Here is a 22,830-nt window from a genome sequence, read left to right as displayed (position 1 = left end):
CCATTCAAGTTCAATTTAACAAATATTTATTGTCTGCTTTTTTTTCATTCATTTATTCAACAAGAACTTATTGAACACTTACTTTGTACCAGGCATTACTCTAGGTAATAGAGATAGAGAAAGGAATAAAACAAAAATCCCTGCACTCATGGAACTTATAGTCTAGAAGCATGAGCGATAATAAACTTGCAAATAAATAAAATATGTAGTATGTCAGATAGTGACAAGTGCTATGGAGAAAAACTATGCTATGAAAGTTGGAAAAGGAGCTAGGGAGGGTCAGGATTAGGGAAAGGGGCATTGCAATGTTAAGTAGATGGTATGGAAGGTGACATTTGAGTGAAAGCTGATGGAGGCCGGCTTGCAAAATAAGGAAGGAAATGCACAAATGTCACCCTTTTCTCTATAGTCCTATGGACCTTGCATTCCACTAGGCTGTGTTTATTGGTAACGACCTATTTAACTAAACAAAGGGTGCTGTCAGACTGAATGAGACACTCCTTTAGGTAGAGGTGGAAACTGACAACTTGACTCAAACTTTAAAGGATGGGGAGGGACTGGATGTGATGTCTGGTGGGGATGGCAGAAGAATGACATAAGCAAAGGAGGCCCCAGGCAGGAAGAACACGGATTTCTCTAGCTGAAGATCTTCCTTGCTTCCTCAAAGAGGTAAGGGATAGAGTTACTTACATGACACGGAGAAGCCACTATAAGCCAGTTGGAGAAGGTCACACTTGGTCATAGAGGCTATAGGAAGCCACCAAAGTTAATTGAGCAGGGAAATAACATGATGAAATGGTATTTTAGTAAAATTAATACAGTGGTAGAGTCAGAGTGGATTGGAATAAGGAGAAGTTATAGGCAGGGAGCCATTTAAAATCCTATTTTTGTCATCCACACATTAATTTATAAGGGCTGGGTCAGAATGGAAGCAGTGAGAACAGTGATATTTATGAAGGAGTGATGTTTATATAGAATAAATGACAGGCCTTGTTAGCTGATTAGATCTGAAGGGTAAAGAAGAGGAAGAAGTAGAGCTGACACATTATAAAGAGAAGAGCAGATGGGGTCATTCTATGACTGAGAATTCTGTGGTCCAAACAGGGTGTGACTCGCTCAGGATCACATAGTTAGTGAAAACCTGAAGCCAGAACCCAGATTTCCTGCTTTGCCCTCCATTAAATGATTCCAAAGCTTTTAACTGGCAAGTGGGAAACAGTGCCACCAACAGAAATGAGTGATTATGGAGGGACAGCAAGCTTATACAACTGGGTAGAGGAGATGGAGAGTTTCGGTTTTTTGTTTGTGAAGTTTGAAGATATTTAAGTGGAAATATCTAGGGGGTTGGAAATGCCCCGTACTAGTCTGTGATCTTGGGCCAGTCACTTAACCTCTCTGAGCCTTGGTTTCCCCAGCTGCAAAGTGAGGATAATGTTATTACTTAAGGGTTGTTATTAATTAATTAATATTTGAAAAGGGCTTGATACAGGCCGTGGTACAAGGTAAGTGTTATTTGTCTGTTGTAAAAAATAAGTAAGATGCAATGTAAAGAAAGAGATTGGCTTTCTGAGGAGGTAAGAAGAAGATATGGAGAAAACTACTGGAGAATTTGGGATAATTGATATAAGGTCTGTCATAGAAGGGAGGAATTTTATAAAGGTGAGAAACAAAATCAAATGACACAAAGATGCAGAGAAAGAGGAAGGCCTAGAGACGTCACATGGTGTGGAAAGAAGGAAGCCTTTCAGAGTGGGCTTTGGACAGAGTGGCAATTAGGAAAGAAGCCCTAGAGGGAAATAGGAGGGAGTGAGAAATGAAGCAAGGCACTTAGCTATTTTCGAAGTTTGCCAGAGATCTGTGACTGTACCCAAGAGCAGATAGAATATTTAAAAATAGGCATTTGCCTAATTTAGTGGATAACACACTCATGGTGAATTACCAAAAGGCTGTTAAGGAAATCTGGAGTCATTTCTAACCATCATTTCTAACTAAGGAATTGATGGGATGGAGGATAATGATGCTGGCTTTACTTTCATAGTTACGTACCAAATGCTAAGGTGAATGTGTTGAATGCAGCATGAGCTGACATAAGATGGGAGATTTTGACCCACCTCCTAGAGAAATGGAAATAAAAACAAAAATAAACAAATGGGACCTAATGAAACTTCAAAGCTTTTGCACAGCAAAGGAAACCATAACCAAGACCAAAAGACAACCCTCAGAATGAGAGAAAATATTTGCAAATGAAGCAACTGACAAAGGATTAATCTCCAAAATTTATAAACAGCTCATGCAGCTCAATAACAAAAAAACAAACAACCCAATCCAAAAATGGGCAGAAGACCTGAAAAGACACTTCTCCAAAGAAGATATACAGACTGCCAACAAACATATGAAAGAATGCTCAACATCATTAATCATTAGAGAAATGCAAATCAAAACTACAATGAGATATCATCTCACACCAGTCAGAATGGCCATCATCAAAAAATCTAGAAACAATAAATGCTGGAGAGGGTGTGGAGAAAAGGGGACACTCTTGCACTGCTGGTGGGAATGTGAATTGGTTCAGCCACTGTGGATTACAGTATGGAGGTTCCTTAAAAAACTACAAATAGAATTACCATATGACCCAGCAATCCCACTACTGGGCATATACCCTGAGAAAACCAAAATTCAAAAAGAGTCATGTACCAAAATGTTCATTGCAGCTCTATTTACAATAGCCCGGAGATGGAAACAACCTAAGCGCCCATCATCGGATGAATGGATAAAGAAGATGTGGCACATATACACAATGGAATATTACTCAGCCTTAAAAAGAAATGAAATTGAGCTATTTGTAATGAGATGGATAGACCTAGAGTCTGTCATACAGAGTGAAGTAAGTCAGAAAGAAAAAGACAAATACCGTATGCTAACACATATATATGGAATTTAAGGGGAAAAAAATGTCATGAAGAACCTAGGGGTAAGACAGGAATAAAGACGCAGACCTACTGGAGAACGGACTTCAGGATATGGGGAGGGGGAAGGGTGAGTTTTGACAGGGCGAGAGAGAGTCATGGACATATACACACTAACAAACGTAGTAAGGTAGATAGCTGGGGGGAAGCAGCCGCAAGGCACAGGGATATTAGCTCGGTGCTTTGTGACAGCCTGGAGGGGTGGGATGGGGAGAGTGGGAGGGAGGGAGACGCAAGAGGGAAGACATATGTGTATGTATACTGATTCACTTTGTTATAAAGCAGAAACTAACACACCATTGTAAAGCAATTATACCCCAATAAAGATGTTTTAAAAAAAAAAAAAAAAAGATGGGAGATTTTAAGATTCCTCTCCCCCTCCCCCCCCACAAAAGTTTTCCTTAATTGCAAATTCTGAAAATTTGAGATACTCTCATTACATTTTATTTATGTTTGTGTGGACAACAATATATTTTGCTCTATATGAAAGTGTATGTCACCATCATTCAGAAACTAAGAGAAGCCCATCCGAAAGGCTGACTTAGTACACGGTAGACTGAAGATTCTACTGTAAAACAACTTTCTACAAATCATCTATTTGTTCCCAGTTTGAAGAGGTATTGAATTGTTATTATTGAATTGTTCTCTTAGTATTTTTCTATGTACATCTTTGCTTATAAATTCCAGTGTGGTAAACATACCTGGGAGAATTTTGAAAGTCAGAAACTCCACATTTCAAAAAGTTTTCTTTTCTTTGGGTCTCGTTTCATAGTCTATGTAATGTCTCACTTATGACCCGTGTCTTATACTATGCTTAAAGCCATTGATATTTGAAGTGGGGAGGGGGAGAAGAGTTACCTAACCAGCTCTGAAGAATTACTAAACTACCTGAGCTAGCTGAAACCAGAGAAAGAAAGGCAGTCTGTACTGTGTTCAAAGTTCGGTACGAATTTTACACAGCACATCTCAATTCAGACTAACTATAATTTCAAGTGGTCCATAGCCACATGTGGGTAGTGGCTACCTACTGGACAGTAATGCAGCTTTGAACCAAACGTATCTCGATTTCGTATTTTTTTTAAGGGTCAGTTGACAAACAGAGGCATTACATACGGAGTGCTCTAGCAGAGTAAAACTTAGAGCAAGTCGGTAAACACAGACTTTTCCACTCCAGTGAGCACTGGGACTTTACCGATATTTTTCTTGAATTTGGGGCTGGACTTCATACACTTCTCGGTCTGAAGCTGGAATAAACAGGGTTGCAGCATATGCTTGAATCACAGGAAAGTGCTGTGCACTGCTTCTCCAGAGAAAAGCATTTATCTCCAGGTTTTAAAAAACTGTTTATTCCTTGCATGGATTCGTATTTATTTAAAGTCACCCCAATAAGGATGACGGACATACCGTTTGCGAAAGTTGGTATGTCTCCTGAAGTTTCCACCAACGTTTTTTCTTCTTCTTCTTGTTAAATTTAAGCTGCCTGCTCCAGGGTATGGTGCGAACACTTAACAAGGCCTGGCGCAAAGAATTCCAGGGTTGGTTACCCGACCTCGCGCCAGCTGTGCGGGGCGGGCGGAAGGCGCGCGTTCCCAGCTCTTGCCCACAGGCCTTTGGCAGCCTCGCAGCTTCGGGCAGATGGAGTTTCCGGCCTCGCTCAGTGGTCGCCGGGTCATCCGCCCGAGCTCCTTTCTGCCTGAGGTCAGGGCCCCGGGAAGAAGCGCGCCGGCGGTCCGAGCATCCGGAGGGCAATTCCGCGGTGGGTCCACACCCTCCTCGCGCTCCGCTCCCTGCGCGCCGGGCCGGGCGCCGGGTGGCAGGGCTGGCCGCCGCAGCTCTGAGGTTGGGCCCTCCCCCGGGGTGATTTCAGCGCTGAAGGTGGAAATGCGGAAGTTTCCAGCTGCGACTGACAGATGAGGCTCGCGTCCCGCTCGGCACGTGCTGCTGCAGCCCCGCGGCGCACCGGGCCCCCGCTGGGCGCCTCACGAGACCCTAGAGGCCGAAGAGCCGCCGGCGCGCCATGGCCACGCTGCCGAGCGCAGAGCGCCGCGCGTTCGCGCTCAAGATCAACAGGTAAGAGGCGCCCCGCGGCGGACTCGCGGCCGCACCGCCCCAGCTGGTGGAGTGCGGCGCCTGGGCAGCTCCAAGGGGTGGGGGTGGAGGTTGCCGCCGCCAGAGTCCCAGGGAGTCCGCGGGGAGGGGTGGCGCCCGAGACACGGCGGGGGGCCCGGGGCCCCGAGGCGGCTGCGGTGGGGCCGTTGAGCGCGGGATGGCCCGAGGGCTGGGCTCAGCCAGCTCCTCCCCGAGAATCCCAGTCCCCCTGATGGTCCTGTCACCAGTGCCTCTTCCCAGAGCCACGTCCCCAGCCCCGCCTCGCCCGCGCCGCCCTCGGGGTTGACAGGTGGCCGGACCCGGGTAGTGGGAAGGACGCCCGGTTAGCAGTGCTGGGCACGCCACGGAGTTTCTCATAAACTGCACCTTGCTTTGAGGCTGCTCCGAGAAGGGGCGAGAGAAGAAGTGGTTGAAATGAGGAGAGTTTTGCTTTGAGGCAGCTGCTTCAAGATTTCGGTTGTTCTGAGGAGGACGCTTTCCCCTCTCGTTTTATTTTTCCAGAAAAAAGTTTGGCTCCTACTGACATCGCTATTTTTATTCTCTGGTCAAGTGATTTTTTTAATTCTCCGTTTAAATAAACAAAAAGGAATGGCCTGTGGCTGACATTTTTACATTTCTAGCACTCCAGCAAAGAACTAAGGACATAGATCCAACCCACCATCCAATGCATAATCAAAATTGCACAAACTAAATGCAAGCACATCTACTGCTCTCACTAAAGGTGCTTTAGCTGCAGTTTTTCCTCCACTGAAAACTGCCGAGAAGTGTTTGGAGACATTTTTGTCGTGCCCTGAGAAATCTAGACTGTCTGGTTGAAAGATAATATGGAATTCATCCTGAAGGGTCAACTTATTATTTTACTACCCTCATTGCTCTAGGATTAGTTAGTCTTCTTTTAGCTGAGCCTGTGAAAGGCTAGTTCCACAGTCCATTTTTGTGCTGTTAGACTGTGAAGAGGTTTCAGCCACGGGGAATTAGAAGCCCAGAATAATAAGGTGGTATGGTCTTGCAGAGGGCATATTGAGCTTTACTGGCCTTTTTATTTCCATCTGTTGTGTAGCTGTGAGCAAACCACTTCTCTTACCTTACTATTTCTTCATCTTTAAAATGAGTTTAATTATTATTGTGTACTGTGTATTAATGTTGGAGGCCGAAAGGTAGTAGTCAAAAGGCATAAAGTATATCAGGGATTTCCCTATGGGGATTTTTTTCTGCATCGGGTTTTTTGCCTGTTACCATGCAGGAGGGGCAGTTCGTTTTGGGGGCTGAGGGAAATCAAACTGAAGTTCCTGATGGATGTACCACTTGTCATAGCTGCTGCTCTTCTGTCTCTGTGAATTTCAGGTCAGGTGGTATGACTGACAGAAATATGTTAGAGCCTTGGGGTTGGGTGGAATTAATCTGAGGAGAGCAGTAGAACCTGCACTGATCCCTACAAGGCAGTTTTGAAAGCAGCAGTGGGGTTGGTGTAGCCTGGGGTTTCAGAATAAAGGCCCTTTCTGACTTACTTAAAATGGTATGGATGATCCTATTTGCAAAGCAGAAATAGAGACACATAGAGAACAAATGTACGGATACCGAGGGTAAGTGGGAGGGTGGGAGGAATTGGGAGATTGGGATTGACACATATACACTGTTGATACTATGTATAAAATAGATAACGAACGAGGACATACTGTATAGCACAGGGAACTCTACTTAGTGCTCTGTGGTGACCTGGATGGGAAGGAAGTCCAAAAAAGGGGGGATATATGTGTATGTATGGCTGATTCATTTTGCTGTACAGTAGAAACTAACACAACATTGTAAAGCAGCTATACTCCAATAAAAATTAATTTAAAAAACCAATAATACCTGTGTAACCATGACAAATACTAGTCTATTAATCCAACGAAAGAAGATAATAAAAACAAAGATTCTAAAAAAAAAAAAAAAAAGAATAAAGGCCCTGGCTGGAATCACATCTGCTTACCGATTGGCTCTCTGCACCAGACTAACTGTGTGACACTGGGCATGCTATTTAACCTCTCTAAACTTTGAGTTTTTATATGTTGAATGGAGATATTCATCGTATCAATACCTACCTTGTATGACTGTTGAGAGGATTAAGTGAAATAATATATACAAAGTGCTTAGAGTGCCTGGCTCAGAATAAATGTTAAATAAATGCTAGCTGGCTTCATCCGCATTACTATCAGCTTCATCATTGTTGTCGTCATCTCCATTGCCACCAACTTGAAGATTCTAAGAAAGAAAGGTAGGAAGGAGAGCTGAAGCTGGAGAACTTCCTGTGCAGGGACCAATGGGCTGGGAACAATGATGCCAGTAGCAGATTGGATCCCCCTTGGGGTTGAAGTTCTTGCTCATACGTCTTCCATCTCTGTGCTGAGGATACCAGACACACCCAGTGGAACAGAATGCATGATGCAATCTGACCAAGAAAGGCCCCCCTCAAGTTAAATAAAATTTAAAATGTTCCCTAATCCTCAGGCAAAAATAAGGATTGGATATTCCTGTTTAGGGGGTTCTGTTTTCCCTTTGGAAGCGTTTTGTGTACTGGGTAGAGAGTTATGCAGAGGAGCTTGGCAGAAATTATTGTTCAAAGGAATGGATTAATAAGGGCATACCTAGTATTAAGATAATATCAAAATGCACCATTTATTGATCATTTAGTATGTCCCAGACACTGTATTATGTGCTTAACAGATTATATTGTTAGATTCTTACAAAAACCCTATGAGACTCACCTGATGTCTCATACAGAAGAAGAAAATGAAGCTTGGAGATGTAGTTGCACAGGCCATGTAATTTGTTCAAGGCCATGCAAACATCAGAGGCAGAGCTGGGATTACAAACTGCTCCAAAGACTGTTCTTAATTGGGCATGTGCTATTTTGATCCACATTTCTTAAGAATTTCCTTTAAAAATAAGTAAGTAATTAAAAAAAAAAACCTTTCAGTAGCAGCATTGCAGATTGTTCTGATCAGTGTTTAACATGTAAACAAACTGTGATGTTTTGCAGTTTTGAAGTTGGAAAATAAAATATTTTCCCTTGCATGCCTATGTACTATTCTTTTTTTAAAATAGATCAACTTAAAAAAGTAAGGCAATGTTGCAAATATGGCCATCAGGACATTCAGCATATTTTTCACCTTTCTACCCTGAATGATACAAACTATCATTAAAAAATGTTTGTGGGGTTAAATCCATGTGCTCCCTATAAAGGAAATACTCATATCTGATATATTAAAAATTTTACTTGTAAAAAGCTGAGTTCTGCCCATACCAGCCTAAAGAAAGAGTGAGCAGACTACCTCACAGTAGGAAAAGAATGTTCCTCATTGTTCCCAAATTCTTTGGCTTCCTGCAAGCAGCTTTGCCCAGTCTAGGGGCAGGACCAAAGTGAAGGAGGAACCTGGGAATGCCCACCAGTGCCCATTCCCCCATGATTGCCCTGGCTCTTTCATATTCTTATGAAACCTAAATTTCCATGTGTTGGAAATCATCATAGGATTTTTTTGTTGTTGCATTTTGACCACCAAGTGTAATTGTATGATGTGATCGTATGATGTGTTACAGTTGAACATCTCTCTAGAACCCACAGCTTGGGGAGATACAAGAGAAAAGATCTACCACTGAATTTTTCTAAGCTGGAAGAGTAAAGTTTAATTTCTTATAAGCGTTAGATATTTGTCTTCGTTTCAGTTTAATTGTCACTAACTTCCTGTGCGCAAAGGAAAGACTACATCTGAATTAAGCAGTTCATAATTATGTTTGCATTGGGGAATTCAGGCACTGCTGCATTGTGTCATAATACATTCCTTGTATGAGCACCAAGTCTTATCAACTACCTTTCTTTCTTAGTAGCATTTAGGGCTTTCGTGTGTTATAAAAATTATTATTACTATTCTGGAAATTCGTTAAACAGAATCTTAGTTTCTTTCAAACACAGGATATAGAACTAGATCAAATATTAAAGTAATGTAAGAACGTTGGGTAAAGAGAGGAAAAATGCACAATGTAGAAAAAATATTAATGAACCTCTGGACATTAAGGATTGAAAGGGGTAAATAATAATGACTTATGCTTGTATAATTCTTACTGTATGGCAGGTATGGGTCTATGCATATCATAACTCATTCACCCCTGTGATGTAGGAACAATTACTATCTCCATTTTACAGATGGAAAAACTGGGCACTAAGGACTTATGAAAATTGTCCAAAGTCACAAACAGCTAAGACCAGAGCTGTTATTCAAATGCAGGCAGCCTTGCTTCAGAATCCTCTCCCTAAACCACTATACACCATGCTACTGTCTCAGTTTTTTTTTTTGCGGTACGCGGGCCTCTCACTGTTGTGGCCTCTCCCGTTGCGGAGCACAGGCTCCGGATGCGCAGGCTCAGCGGCCATGGCTCACGGGCCCAGCCGCTCCGCGCGGCATGTGGAATCTTCCCAGGCCAGGGCACGAACCCGCGTCTCCAATGTACAAAGTGACATTGACATTGACAATGTAGTGAGATCATAACATGACATTGTAAATCAAGTATACTTCAATAAAAAAAGAACAATCCCAATAATTTTCGGCATAAAGACCAGAACAAGAAGAAGGCACTGAGCTGTTCCTGAGACGTGTTTGCTAATTTTGTCTGCAAAAATGATGCAAGCATAAAATATATGTATTCATATGTCTAAATGCACGTCTGCAGTGAAACGGTGCTATTCTTCAGTAGTGACGGCAGAGCAGGTGTGGTTGCTTTCAGAAATGGCTTCATTCATCGGACGTGTTCTAGACCAAAAACCACAAGAAGAGGCTTCAGGCAATCGAACTCAGAATTTTGGTCTTTCACACTCAGAATCATTTTATTTTTGGATTCTTGGAAAAGCTCCACTTGAACTTCAGTCATCTAGTACAATAGAAGGAACCTTCTGCCAGGGTGAGCTTTTCAGTTGGAGTTCTTTGAGCTCTGACAATTCACATGTACATGTAAAGTCAGTGTTTACTTCTGCATGGCAAAGAAAATATAATTATGTCATGTGGTTACCTAGGGAGAGAGGAAGAGTTCAGGGGACCAGGTCTCACATCTTCACTCCCCACACAGAGCTAGTGATGGAATGAGATGATGTTAAAAACACCTCAACCTTCCATCCTCTGTAACAGACAGGGATGTGACTACTCAGACTTCTTGCTGGAGGAAGCTAAGAAAAAAGAGTGCTTAGTGCTTTTCAGTGGTAAACACTAGGTGCTTATTCATGTTTTGGTCAATAATCAGTGGCTAAAGCAACAGGAATGTGCTATTCCTTTTCCCAAGAATGTTCAGTCTAATTTATTACCAATCAGCAGCTATAAAGGTTCTCTAGGCTCTAGGAAATTACAACAGAGTTTATGCAGTTGTGGTTAAGTGTGGTCCCTGTGCTTCTAGAGTTTGCACTTTTGTAGTATAGTTTGCTATATTGACAACTTGGGGGTACGCAGAATAAAAACAGAATGATATCTCTGAAAGTATATAGGAAGGCATCTGTATGCAGGGTGTGCTGAAATCAAACAAACTGGCAAAGCTGGCCTAGGGTATAAGACCATTATGTTATGTCCCACTGTGTTTAAATCAGATGCAGTATCAGAAATGGCAATGGCAGAACCAGTGTTTCATCCACATTCTGTTCTTTCATCCATGTTCATCATTAAAAGTAGGAAAGTACAACAAGCAAAAATTTCTGTTACCCATAAGTTATAGCTCTTAATATTTGGATGTACATCTTTCCACTTTTAGAAAAATGAGATCACATTGCACATGTTTTATGCTGTATTTTTTAAATTTAAAAATATGAACTCTCCATGTTCATCCATGTAGAGCTACATTATAATTTACATAGGCTGTATAAAATTGTGTTGATTAGATATACAGTGATTTATTGAATTAATTCTCTATGATTGGGCCTTAAGATAGTTTCTAATATTTTTATAATAATATACAGAGCTTGATGAACAGTTTTATGTATATATCTTTATGTGTTAGTGCAAATACTCCCTTAAAATTTCTAGAAGTGGCATTGCTTGCTTAAAGGAAAGAAACATTTTTCAGGCTTTTGCTACACATGGCCAAGTTGCTTCCCAGAAAAGTTATACCTATTTACACTCCTGCCAGTGGCCCTACGAGTTCTCATTTCCTCACATTCACACCCCCGCCTGGTTTTATCATTCTTTTAAGACTGTATTAGAAATCTTGACCCCTTCTCTTCAATGTCTCTTACCTCTTCCTATTCAGCTTCTCTCCCAGATCCCTGTATGACCTCTGAAGTCATTCTTTAGGGATTAAAATAGTTGTGCAATATATACACTACCAAATGTAAAATCCTTATGGGGATATTTGGGACTCGGTAAAACTGAATGGTTGGGCTGATTCTCCCCTGTTTGATCAGGGAGATGTTGTTCCTCTATTGTACCATACCTCAAATTAGACAAACTGGGAAGAAAGGCCATGGATAGAAATGTTTTTCCCCAAATCTCTGCTTTGCCTTGTTGCTACACAGGGCAATACTCAGCACACAGCAGACGTCTTCTTTGTTGGAGTTGTTTGAGTTCTCCGTAGTCAGTTCTGTGCTGTGTCCTCTGAACACTCAAGAGAACTTGGGGTCTCATCAAGAAGTTACCCCCCTGAGGCCCTGGGTTGTTAGGGTTAGGGGTGCTTTTTGTCCTCATGCAGTAATTTACACCAGAATGACCATCCCCTTTCCCTTTTGCTCATAGAAAAACTTGGGTTCAAAGTCCACTAAAAATGCACTTTAACCTACTATTTACCGTAAACGTTGTTTCAAGGCAATGCTGGCCATCTGTTCTCTGTGGGAACAGGATTGCCTCTGGTTTGCTTTACCTACTGGTATTTTACTCTTTCATTCTAAATCACTACCTGTTCTCACAGTGTCCCTTTAGAAGGGGTATCCAATTTGCCTATTTTTTAAAATTAATCTTTATTGGAATATAGTTGATTTACAATGTTGTGTTAGTTTCTGCTGTACAGCAAAGTGAATCAGTTATACGTATACATATATCCACCCTTTTCTGGATTCTTTTCCCATATAGGCCATTACAGAGTATTGGGTAGAGTTCCCTATGTTCTGCAATAGGTTATTATTAGTTATCTATTTTATATATAGTAGTGTGTATATGTCTCCAATTTGCCTACTGTATCTTGTTCTCTACCCAATAATTTCATTCAACTCACATGAATTTTTTGATTGCCTATGATTCTCTCTAGGCATTATAAGAAACAAACAAAAAAACCCAAACCCCCCAAACAACAAGTTTATGCCCCCAGAATTCAGCTGGAGTGAGCAGATTCACATAAGTGAACGCAAGAGATGGTGTTTGGTTGCATGGCCAGGTGAGGGTTAAGGGCAGGAATGAAATGTTGACATAACTCAGAGGGGAAGAAAGGAGTAGCAGCCCTAGAGGGTGAGGGGGTGAGGCCTCAGCCAGGCCTGAAGGACAGGGAGGTGATTGACAGATGAAACTGGTATAGTGCGAAGAATGGGTTGGAAGGGGCTCCACGAGACGGGTAAGGAGGCAGCTGCAGTCATTCCGATGTGAGGTGATGTCTGGGATTAGGCTGGCGTAATGAGCATGGAAAGCAAAGGGTCTGCGTCAACAGATACTTCAAGGGGAATCAGCTGGACTTGAGAAACAACTAAATATTTATTCATTGGCTCATTTCACGAATATTGATTGTAGTCATCTATGTGCCTGGCAGTGTGTGTTCTAAGAGGTGAGGATAGAGCAGTGAATAAGCAGACAAGGTTCTTGTCCTGAAAGAAGTCATTTTTCCAATGGGAAGACAATAAAGAAATAAACCAGGAAATGAAAAGGAAATAGCAGGTAAGATATGGTGCTATGTATTTAGAGAATGTAAAAAGGGCCATGTCAGGTGTGTGGATACTTTAAGATGGAATGGTCAAGGAAGGCATCCCTAAGGAGATGAGCTCTGGCCAGGACCAGGCAGGGGAGTTAGTTAGCAAGTGCCATACCCAGGGCAAAAGTAAGGCTGATGTGGAAGAAAAGAGAGCCAGTGTGTCTGGATAGAGTGAGTGAGGGGGCTTGGGGGTGGGGAGTGGTAGAGATGAAGAGAAAAGTAGGCAGAAACGAAATCATAAAAAGTCCTTAGGGCTTCCCTGGTGGCTGTTGCTCCACAACGGGAGAGGCCACAACAGTGAGAGGCCCGCGTACCGCAAAAAAAAAAAAGTCCTTAGAAGCCGAGGAAAATGTTCAAATGTTATTCCAAGTGCAATGGGAAGGTTTTGAGAGCAGAGGCATGATGTGATTGACCTCTGTGTTTAGAAGATCACTCTGGCTCCGCTATGGAGAAGAAAAGAGCAGAAGCAAGGCCAGGTGAGAGGTAGTACAGGGTCCAGGGGAAAGGTGACAGTGGCAGGACTGGAGAGCCGAGAATAGAGGGAGAGAAGCCGTCAGCTCTGAGACATATTTGGAAATTGGGTTGATGGATTAGATGTGGCATGGAGGACAATGAGAGAAAAAGAGGAATCAAAATGTCTCTCAGGTTAGAGTTATGTGTGGATGTTGATGCTTTTAACAGATAAAAAAGGCTGGATGAAGAATAGGCTTTCAGGCTGAATCAGGAGTTTAATTGGGGACATACTAAGATGCATATTAGAAATTCAACTGGAATTACCTATTACATAGTTTTGTTTTTTTGCGGTACGCGGGCCTCTCACTGCTGTGGCCTCTCCCGTTGCGGAGCACAGCCTCCGGACGCGCAGACTCAGCGGCCATGGCTCACGGGCGCAGCCACTCCGCGACATGTGGGATCTTCCCGGACCGGGGCACGAACCCGTGTCCCCTGCATCGGCAGGCGGACTCTCAACCACTGCGCCACCAGGGAAGCCCTGGAATTACCTACTACGTAGTTTTATTTGGGAATCTGGGGCTCAGGGGAGAGGTCAAAGCTGGATATTTAAATTTGCACATCATTACCACATAGAGGATATTTTAAAATAATGGGGAGAAAGAAACTATTAGAGTAATCTTGGTAAGTTTTCTAATAGCCACAAACCTATTTGTATAGTATGGTATCATTTTTATGGAAAAGTAAATATGTGTGTGTCTCCCTACAGAGATTAAATAGATTGATACATGTGGATAGGGAGGTGAGCAGAGGGACATGTGCTAACATGTGATAAGTGTTGGATAATACCTGGGTGTTAGGATTATTGGTGATTTTTTGTTTCCTTGTATGCGACGTGTGTGGATGTATGTTTGACAAGTTTTCTTCAAAGAGTGTTTTTGTAATTGGGAAAACTAAAGTTTATAAAAGAGGTAACACAAAGATTTCCCTCCTGGGGAAATTGGATAAAGAGGATGCCAATGAGAAATTATGAAAATTAGGACCTTGAGTTGGTTTAAGGAGGATGATTTTGTACTTCTCTTGTAGAGTTTTGTTTAAGAGAATATAGTAGATTTCACATTTCCACATATTTGCTCTCCCTCCCTGTCAGAGGAATTTACTTTTCACCTTGTTGAAAGTGATGTGGTCACTTTGAGGTGGGCTTTCAGAGCTGGCCTGCCCTTTGTCATATCATTGCTTCCTATTCTATACAACCAGCAATGTTCCAGACAGAGGCTGATCTGTCAACCTGTGTCCTAGAGTAGAGACAGAGCAGAGCCACAATTGCTCTCTGGAAGTCTTTGTTTTTATAAGCCACTAAGATTTTTGGATTATTTATTATCACAGCAAAACCAAGCCTACCCTGACTAGTACAGATGAGCATAAAATATACAACATTTCTAGTGGGCAGTTTGAGATACAAGCTTGCGGCTTAAATGATAGGTCAGGATGGAAAATATTGATTAGGAAGTCATCGATAAGATGGGGCTGGGAATGAAGAATGGACACATTTTCTAAGTAGGGACGTAGCCTGGGAAGAGAAAAGGAATGGGCCTAGAGGGTCACTGCTAGTTGGTGCAAGAGAAGAGCTATACGGAGAGGAGGAAGAATTTGACTAAGATGTGGCAGACTGGGGTGGTATCAGAAAAGGGAGGTAACAGGGCAGTTAAACAGGTCAGATGCAAAATTATGAGGACAAAGAAAGAGGCATCCGATTTGACTCGATGGTGATCAGTGTGAACCTCTGAGACAGCAGTTTTAGTGGAGCTGTGGGGAAGGAAGTCAGATTTCACAGGTTATGAAGGGAGTCAATGCAGAGGAAATGGAGGAAGTTGGTAGAGACCACTCCTTTCAAAAGTTTGGATCAAGCAGAGGAGAAGTGGGGCAGCGGTAACCAGAGGCTCTAACAAGGCTTTGACGTTCACACGAATATCACACGTGATGCTAACAGAGGATTCTTTCATCTCAGGGAGAAAGCACGCAGTTGGTTTTTTTTTCCCCTATAAAATAAGTCTTACATGTGACTAAAGATATTTAAAATACCTGATACTGTCTAATATGTCATAAATTTTGCTTGGTACTACCAGTAATTAAGATAGTCAACTTAGATATTTTCTTCCTGGGAGGTTTTGAAACTCAGTGGCACTGTCATATATTATCCTTAAGAACATGGTTATCCTTTCTGTTTTATTTTCTTTACATTTATCTTCATACGTTTGAAGTACAAAAATGATAGGAAAGAGTACAAATATTAGCTACATGTTAAACAAACCACATGTTTTGCGTTGAGTTGTGTCCCCTCGAAAAGATTCCTAAGTCTTTGTGAACGTCATCTTATTTTGTAAATAAGGTTTTTGCAAATGTAATCAAGTTAAGATGAGGTCACACTGGATTAGGGTGGACCCTAAATCCAATCACTGGTGTCCTTATGAGAAGAGACACAGAGCCACACAGAGAGGAGGCCATGTGAAGACAGGCAGAGAATGCAGTTATGTCACCACAAGCCAAGGAACACAGAGGTCTGCCAGCAACCACCAGAAGCTAGAAGAGGCAAGGAAAGATTCTTCCCTAGAGCCTTTAGAGGGAGCAGGTCCTGCTGACACCTTGATTTTGGACCTCTGGCTTCCAGAACAGCGTGAGAATAAATTTCTGTTGTTTTAGGCCACCAGGCTTATGACAATTTGTTATGGCATCCCTAGGAAACTAATAGAGTACCTCAAAGTTTATTCACTTAAAGCAACAGCAGTTCAGTGTCTCTCATGATTCTGTGGGTTGGCAGTTTGGGTTGGGCTCAGCAGTTTGGTTCTGCTGGTCCTGCTGTGGGCATCACGTGGCTGCAATTCCCTGGTGGCTGGACTGAAGCTGGAGCATCTACGATGGCCTTAATCACAAGTCCAGGGCCCTGGGGGGCTGGCTGTCTCTCTGCACATGGTCTCTTTTCCTTCAGAAGTCAGCTCCATATTCCTTACATGGTAGAGAGGACATTCTAAGAGGATGAAAATGGAAGCTGCAAGGCTCCTTGAAGCTTAGTCTAGAGCTCCTACAACATTACTTACACCACATTCCTTGGTCAAAGCAAGTCACAAGGCAACCCAGCTTCAAGGGATAGGGAAGTAGACTAAGTCTCTTGATGGGAGGAGCTGCAAAATATTTGTCCATTTTAATCTATTACAGCCCCCAGCAAAAAAAACTGATCATATCCCATTTCAAATTACACGTATTTAAGCCAAAGGTCTTGTCATTCTCTGTTCAGATCACAATACCCATTTCACTGGCAGAGAAACTGAGAACAGATTAAATCAACTCCTTCAAAGTTACCAATGAGTCATGCTTTGTGAGAGACTTTTTTGGCCCGTGGAAGACAGCTATATATCCGCAAGAGCTAATCACAGTCCTGCCTGGAGGCAAGTGAATAAACAATAACTTCTTGGGTTTCTCTTAAATCCCATAATGACGTTGATGGAGCCCAGATTGCAGAGCTCTCTAGTCCAGAGATGAAGCAGCAGTTTGAGGATATCAGAGAAGGAAGGTGCTTGAAAATTGCTATGTGTCATTCAAAGGAGCAGGATTTGAGACTAAATTAAATGACTAGGAAAAGGGCCAGTGAGCTCTTTATCCTCAAGAGTGTCCAAATGGGCTTAGAAATTCAGTGACTGCCCTGGTTCAGTGTATGTTCTGGGCTGGGAAGAATTAATGAGAGTAGAAGAAAAGAATGGTGCAGAGAAGCAGAGAGATCAACCTGTTAGGAAGGTATGTGCTGTGGTCTTTCTTAGAAGGTTCTCCCTTTTATGAGTTAGGATTGCTTTTAGCTGCTGCAAGGAACAGACAATCCTACTAAACAGTGGCTTAAATAAATCAGGGGTTTACTTCTTTTTCTTGAGTAGGAAGAATTCCAGTGGTTGGCAGTCTAGGCTTGGTGTGATAGTCCAAAATACCACTGGAGACCCAGGCTCCTTGTGTCTTTGTGTTCCACCATCTTTAGTCTGTAGCTCTCATCCTCATGGTCAGAAGATGGCTCTTGAAATTATATGCATTGAAAGAATACTGAAGACAGAAAGAAGAGGAAAGGCCAAAGAGGCATGTCAGCTAACTTTGCTCTCTTTTCAGGAATTTTCCCAGAAACTCCCACAGTGACATTTGCTATATACCTCATTGATCAGGTCTGTTACTCTACCTATAAGAGAGGTTGGCAAATGTAGTTTTTATTAGCCAGGCACATTGCCACCTCCAACAGAACTAGGGTTGAGTTAGAAGGAAGGGGATAATGTCTATTGATGGGCAACTTAATGGTCTTTGCCATTGCTCCCAACAGTTGCTCTGGGGACAAATTAGTGACAGAACTTCCATTGTGGCAACATGGTGCTTCCATCCCGTTAATATTTATAGCAGATTCAAGCTCATCTAATTCCAGGACCCTGGCCTAATGAGGAGGGATATCCAGGCTTATAGGTCTAGTATTAAATTAGCTGTTGTAACAAATAATCCCAAGATCTCAGTGGATTAACCCAACAAAATCTTATTTCATATTCATGTCACAGTCTGATGCGGGTCAGGTGGCTCTCCTCCAAGCAGTGTCTCAGGAACCCAGGCTGCTTCCACCTTATGGCTCTGCCATCAGAAAAACTTTCAGGTTTTTCTGATAACATTCAGCTGTTGGCCAGGAGGAAAAGAGAGTGAAAGATTGTGCCTCCAGTTCTTAAATACCTCAACTCAAAAGTGGTACACATCACTTCCACTCACATCCCATTGATAAGGACTACTTACAAATCCATTGATGTGCAAGGAAGGCTGGGGAAGAGAGTTCTTGTCCAGCAGCTGCTTTCCAGCAACAAATCTTCACTGCAAAAGGGAGCATGAATCTTTGGGGGTCAACTAGCCATCTCTGCTACAGGGTCCCAATCACAAAGGAGGAGCCATTAACAAAATATCAATAAATGTATGTGTAGGCCTGGTTTGCTGTGTGTTTGGTGGATAGATAAAAGCCATTTAAGCAAATGCTGAAAGCACCTGAGATTCTAGGAGGAGATAATAAGGATACAAGGCATAATTATCATTTTAAGGCAGGTGACTGATAGTTAAAAAAAAATATTTTAAATCTAATTGCAGTCAAGGACACCAGAAGTGCTATGTACAGCTGTACACTTATTGGAAACTCTGCAGATTGACAAGGAGCCAAGTTGCTCAGCCATTTTTTTTTTCCTGAGAACAATCAGTTTTAACACACTTTAGGAAAAACCACAAGATGAAGATATTTTTAAAGCTTTTGAGTGGTTAACTTAGAATTAATATTTCACTTGACAGGAAATAAGATGTTTCGGATGTCAGAGAAAGAAGCATTCTAAAACTTTGCGTTCCCACTGAGGAGTAACAATGTCATAGTCCAATCTCCCCTCTGTGACAGGAGAGCTTTGATGAAAAGCTGAGTCACTTTACTTTCCATGACTGGTTCCCTTTGGGTCAGTTGAATTCTCTTGTTTTTTTTGCCTTTTAATCGTTTTAATAATCTGTGAAATCAGTCTTCCTTATTCATGTTAACAGTTGTAGTGATAATAATAATAACAACAACCCACAGAGCTCTCACCGCAGAGAGAAAACGGGTTAAACCTTTGAGTCAGGATAGGAGGAGGCAAACAAGTCAGATTCCTGTCCCAACCCCACTGATTCCCAACAGGAGCATTTTTCAGAAGTTCTTTAACTTCCCCGAGTCTTAGTTTTCTCATCTGTAAGACAGAAATATGAATAATACCAACATCAACAGGGTCAAATGAAATAGTATCTGTGAAAATGCCACATAAATCAGAGAACACTGCGCGCATTTTAATAAAACATCTGTAAAATGGGAATAAGTGTCGTGTTTCTGTGATCAGTCGATGAGGTGACGTATGTCATACGCCTGGCACAGGGTCTCACAACTTGGTCACACAGGGCCCCAGAAAAGGAAAATAAAACACATATGGACGAAGTAAAATACACTGGAAACGAGAGATGGAGAAATGTTAAAAACAGCCGCAACAACATAAAGTAAGGGTTCAACTCATTTACATGTACTTTTTCCCAAAAAAGTAACTCTTTATAGAAAATCTTGGAAGTTGTATAAGACTGTAGAGGGAATTTGGTAGAGTCACTTAGGTAAAGCATGTCATGTGATCACCAGGAATGTTTATATGAGAGATGGGAAAGAAATAAAATGTTGAAAAATCAGAACCATTGAGGAGAAGTGATTCATCCTGAAGAGTAGCAACGGCAGTTAGAGACTGGAGACCTACAGACATGCTTCCTATCCTTTCCTAAAATGAAAAATGGCTTTTTATTACAAAAGCTGTATTTGTGAATTATGGAAAAAGCAGAAGTGCACATAGCAAACAATTCTTTTTTTTAAAAAATTAATTAATTTATTTTTTGGCTGCATTGGGTCTTCGTTGCTGCGCGCGGGCTTTTTCTAGCTGCGGTGAGCAGGGGGCTACTCTTCGCTGCGGTGCGTGGACTTCTCATTGCAGTGGCTTCTCTTGTTGCGGAGCACGGGCTCTAGGTGCACGGGCTCAGTATTTGTGGCTCTCAGGCTCTAGAGCGCAGGCTCAGCAGTTGTGGCGCACGGGCCTAGTTGCTCCGTGGCATGTGGGATATTCCCGGACCAGGGCTTGAACCCGTGTCCCCTGCATTGGCAGGCGGATTCTTAACCACTGCGCCACCAGGGAAGTCCCACAAACAATTCTTAAATGAAAATTATTTCTAGATTTTTAATCTAAAGTTAATCACTTTTAATAGCTTGATATACGTAGTTTTCAGATACACACAAATACATGCATCTTTTTTACGGAGTTGGAAGCATGCTTATATACTGCTTTTTTATTTAAAAATATATAATGAACAACTTTTCGTGTCACTAAATATTTTTGCATTACACTTCTAAATGAATGCATAATATTCCATTGTGAGGCTAGTTCATAATTTATTTAACTAATTCTCTTTTGATCTACATTTATTTCCAGTTATTCACCACTAGAAACAGCACTTCAATAAATAAATTTATGCATTCAAATTTACTTACAACTGTAATTATTCCTCAGGATAAATGCTAGCAATCAAATCACAGACTCACAGGTATCCATTTATATATATATATATATATATATATATATATATATATAGAGAGAGAGAGAGAGAGAGAGAGAGAGAGAGAGAGAGAGAGAGAGAGAGAGAGAAATATTTCCCTTTATATTGTTGTCCTTCTGGAAGGTTTTGTGTGACATCTGTCTTTAAAATGAAGTTTAAAAATATTTGAAAAACATAGCATCCCTGAACTTTGCCTTAATTCGTGGGGAAAGTTATTGAAAGATGGTTTGTTTTCAAATAAGTATAACTGGTAAGGTCAGTCTTTTATAGATGACATAAAAAAAAATCAACCTTGAAAGATTGAACTGAAGCCATTATTATGGTTGAGTCAGTGAACCTGCAGGTAAATCTGATTTGGACAAATACTATTAATTCATTAGGTTTCCCTGTGGCCTCAGTTTTTAAAAATAAATGCTTTTCTGGATAATCTTAATCCTATTTGAGGCTCTCCTCATAATAAATACCAACATTTCCAGCTATAACCAGGAATCTATAAACTATCCCTTTTAAGGCAGTTAAATGTATATTTTCTCAAAGAGAGTAAAGTTATATAGAAGTGTAAGTTCACCTAGAAAAACTATTAATTTATTACGTACAAATTCTTTCTTATTGCCAGAGTTATGTACTATTTACATTTATCTATTTAATTTTCTATTGTGTCCCCTTATTAAGTCATTAATAACTAATTCATCCATTCATCCATCCATTCATATGAAAAATATTTCTTGAGCACTTACTATGTGCCAGACTCTATTTTAGACTTTGGGGCTGTTGAAAGACCCTACCCTCATAGAAGTTAGGTTCTAATGGTGGAAACAGATAATAAATGCTCAGATCAATACATAATATAACGTCAGGTGGTGTTAATTGCTGTTAAGAAGAATAACACAAGGTGAGGGTTTATGAAGACACTAAGTCATTTTGAAACGAACCTGAATATTTGAGTCACACCAGCCTCCAAATGCTCATTTTACCACTTCCTAACTAGTGTGAGCAAGCTACTTAACTTCTCTGGGCCTCAACTTCTTTATCTGTTACAAATAAAGATAATGTACTATCCTATAGGGTTGTTATGAGAATTAAATGAGACTATGCAGAAATTACCATAGAGTTGTTTGATAAATGTTAATTTCTCTTTCCTCTTCTCCTTTGGAAAAGGAAAGTGATTTGGTATAAATAGTTGAATTCTCATTTGTGATTAAGAAATAAGCAAATTATTTATTCCATATTAAAGGAATTGTTTTGTTTTCTGAGCAAAGTTAAATAGCAACTGCTCCTCTGCAGTTTAAAAAAAAATTTTTAACATTTAAAAAAAATTGTTTTGTTTTGTTTTCTGAGCAAACTTAAATAGCAGCTGCTCCTCTGCAGAGAAAGGCAGCCTGAGCCTTCATATCAAGTAGTCCTGATGATTCAGGTTTTCTTTTGCCTGAACACAGCTGTCCTGGGCTGCTACACACACCCCACACGGCCTTAGAAGAATTCATACATTTCAACTTTCTGGGTCTCAGTTTCTTCAAGATGGAGTTATAATAGATGATTTCTAAAATCCCTTTCAGAGCTAACATGACTTCGTTTGTTTATAAATGCTTCCCCCACTAGATCCACTCAAAAAGATGAATGCCAGGTCCCAGACTGTCCTTGAGAAGAAATTTGGGACCCAAGCCAATAACAAATGACAGCAACTTAACTATGACTTTTTCAAAATTGTTTTACTGAGAAGTAGACAGATCAACTGTATAATTTGTCTTCGCTGACAGAGGAAGACTGTCAATGAGAAACTGAGAAATCAGTGGTATATTTCTTGTCACATCAGAAGGAAAGAGATAGACACAATATGATCAATGACTATTATTTTTAAAAATGAATTCTTGCATTTTTTGAGCACTTCTACCATGTCCTTCACATGTGTTACCTTATATAATTCTCATAACAGCCTAAAAGGTTCAGGGTGTTCTTATTATCCCAAGGATGTAGATTTGGAAACTGAGGCTGTGAGGTTATTCAGTTTTCCCAAGGATATAAATAGTAAAGCTGTGGTGGAAACACAGGTCTAGCTGAGACCAAACCCATGTTCTTCACCGCTTGCTTCTTGTTACTGCCAAGCATTGTTGCCAGCAAGCCAACTTTCTTGCTGAAATAAGTTTTCATTGTGACCTTGCCGTGGAATTTGTCAAGATTGTTTTTTCCATATGCCATAATGTGTTTCGTTTCGCCTCAGACGAGTCAGAGGATTAACTTCCAAGAGAGA

General features: G+C 41.2%; 1 protein-coding gene across 1 annotated transcript in view; it reads left to right on the top strand.

Annotated features, from left to right (window-relative positions):
• Positions 1-4,784: 4,784 nt before the first annotated feature.
• DOCK8 (dedicator of cytokinesis 8) overlaps positions 4,785-22,830 on the top strand; it is a 222,625-nt gene continuing 204,579 nt past the window's right edge. The window contains exon 1 of the mRNA XM_065878473.1: positions 4,785-5,036. Coding sequence (XP_065734545.1) covers positions 4,984-5,036 — 53 coding nt within the window. The 5' untranslated portion in view covers positions 4,785-4,983. The remainder of the gene's footprint in view (positions 5,037-22,830) is intronic.

Source organism: Phocoena phocoena, chromosome 6 (assembly GCF_963924675.1).
Source record: "Phocoena phocoena chromosome 6, mPhoPho1.1, whole genome shotgun sequence".
NCBI lineage: Eukaryota > Metazoa > Chordata > Mammalia > Artiodactyla > Phocoenidae > Phocoena > Phocoena phocoena.
Note: the sequence above shows the minus strand (reverse complement) of the source record. Positions and strands in the feature narration are given on the sequence as shown.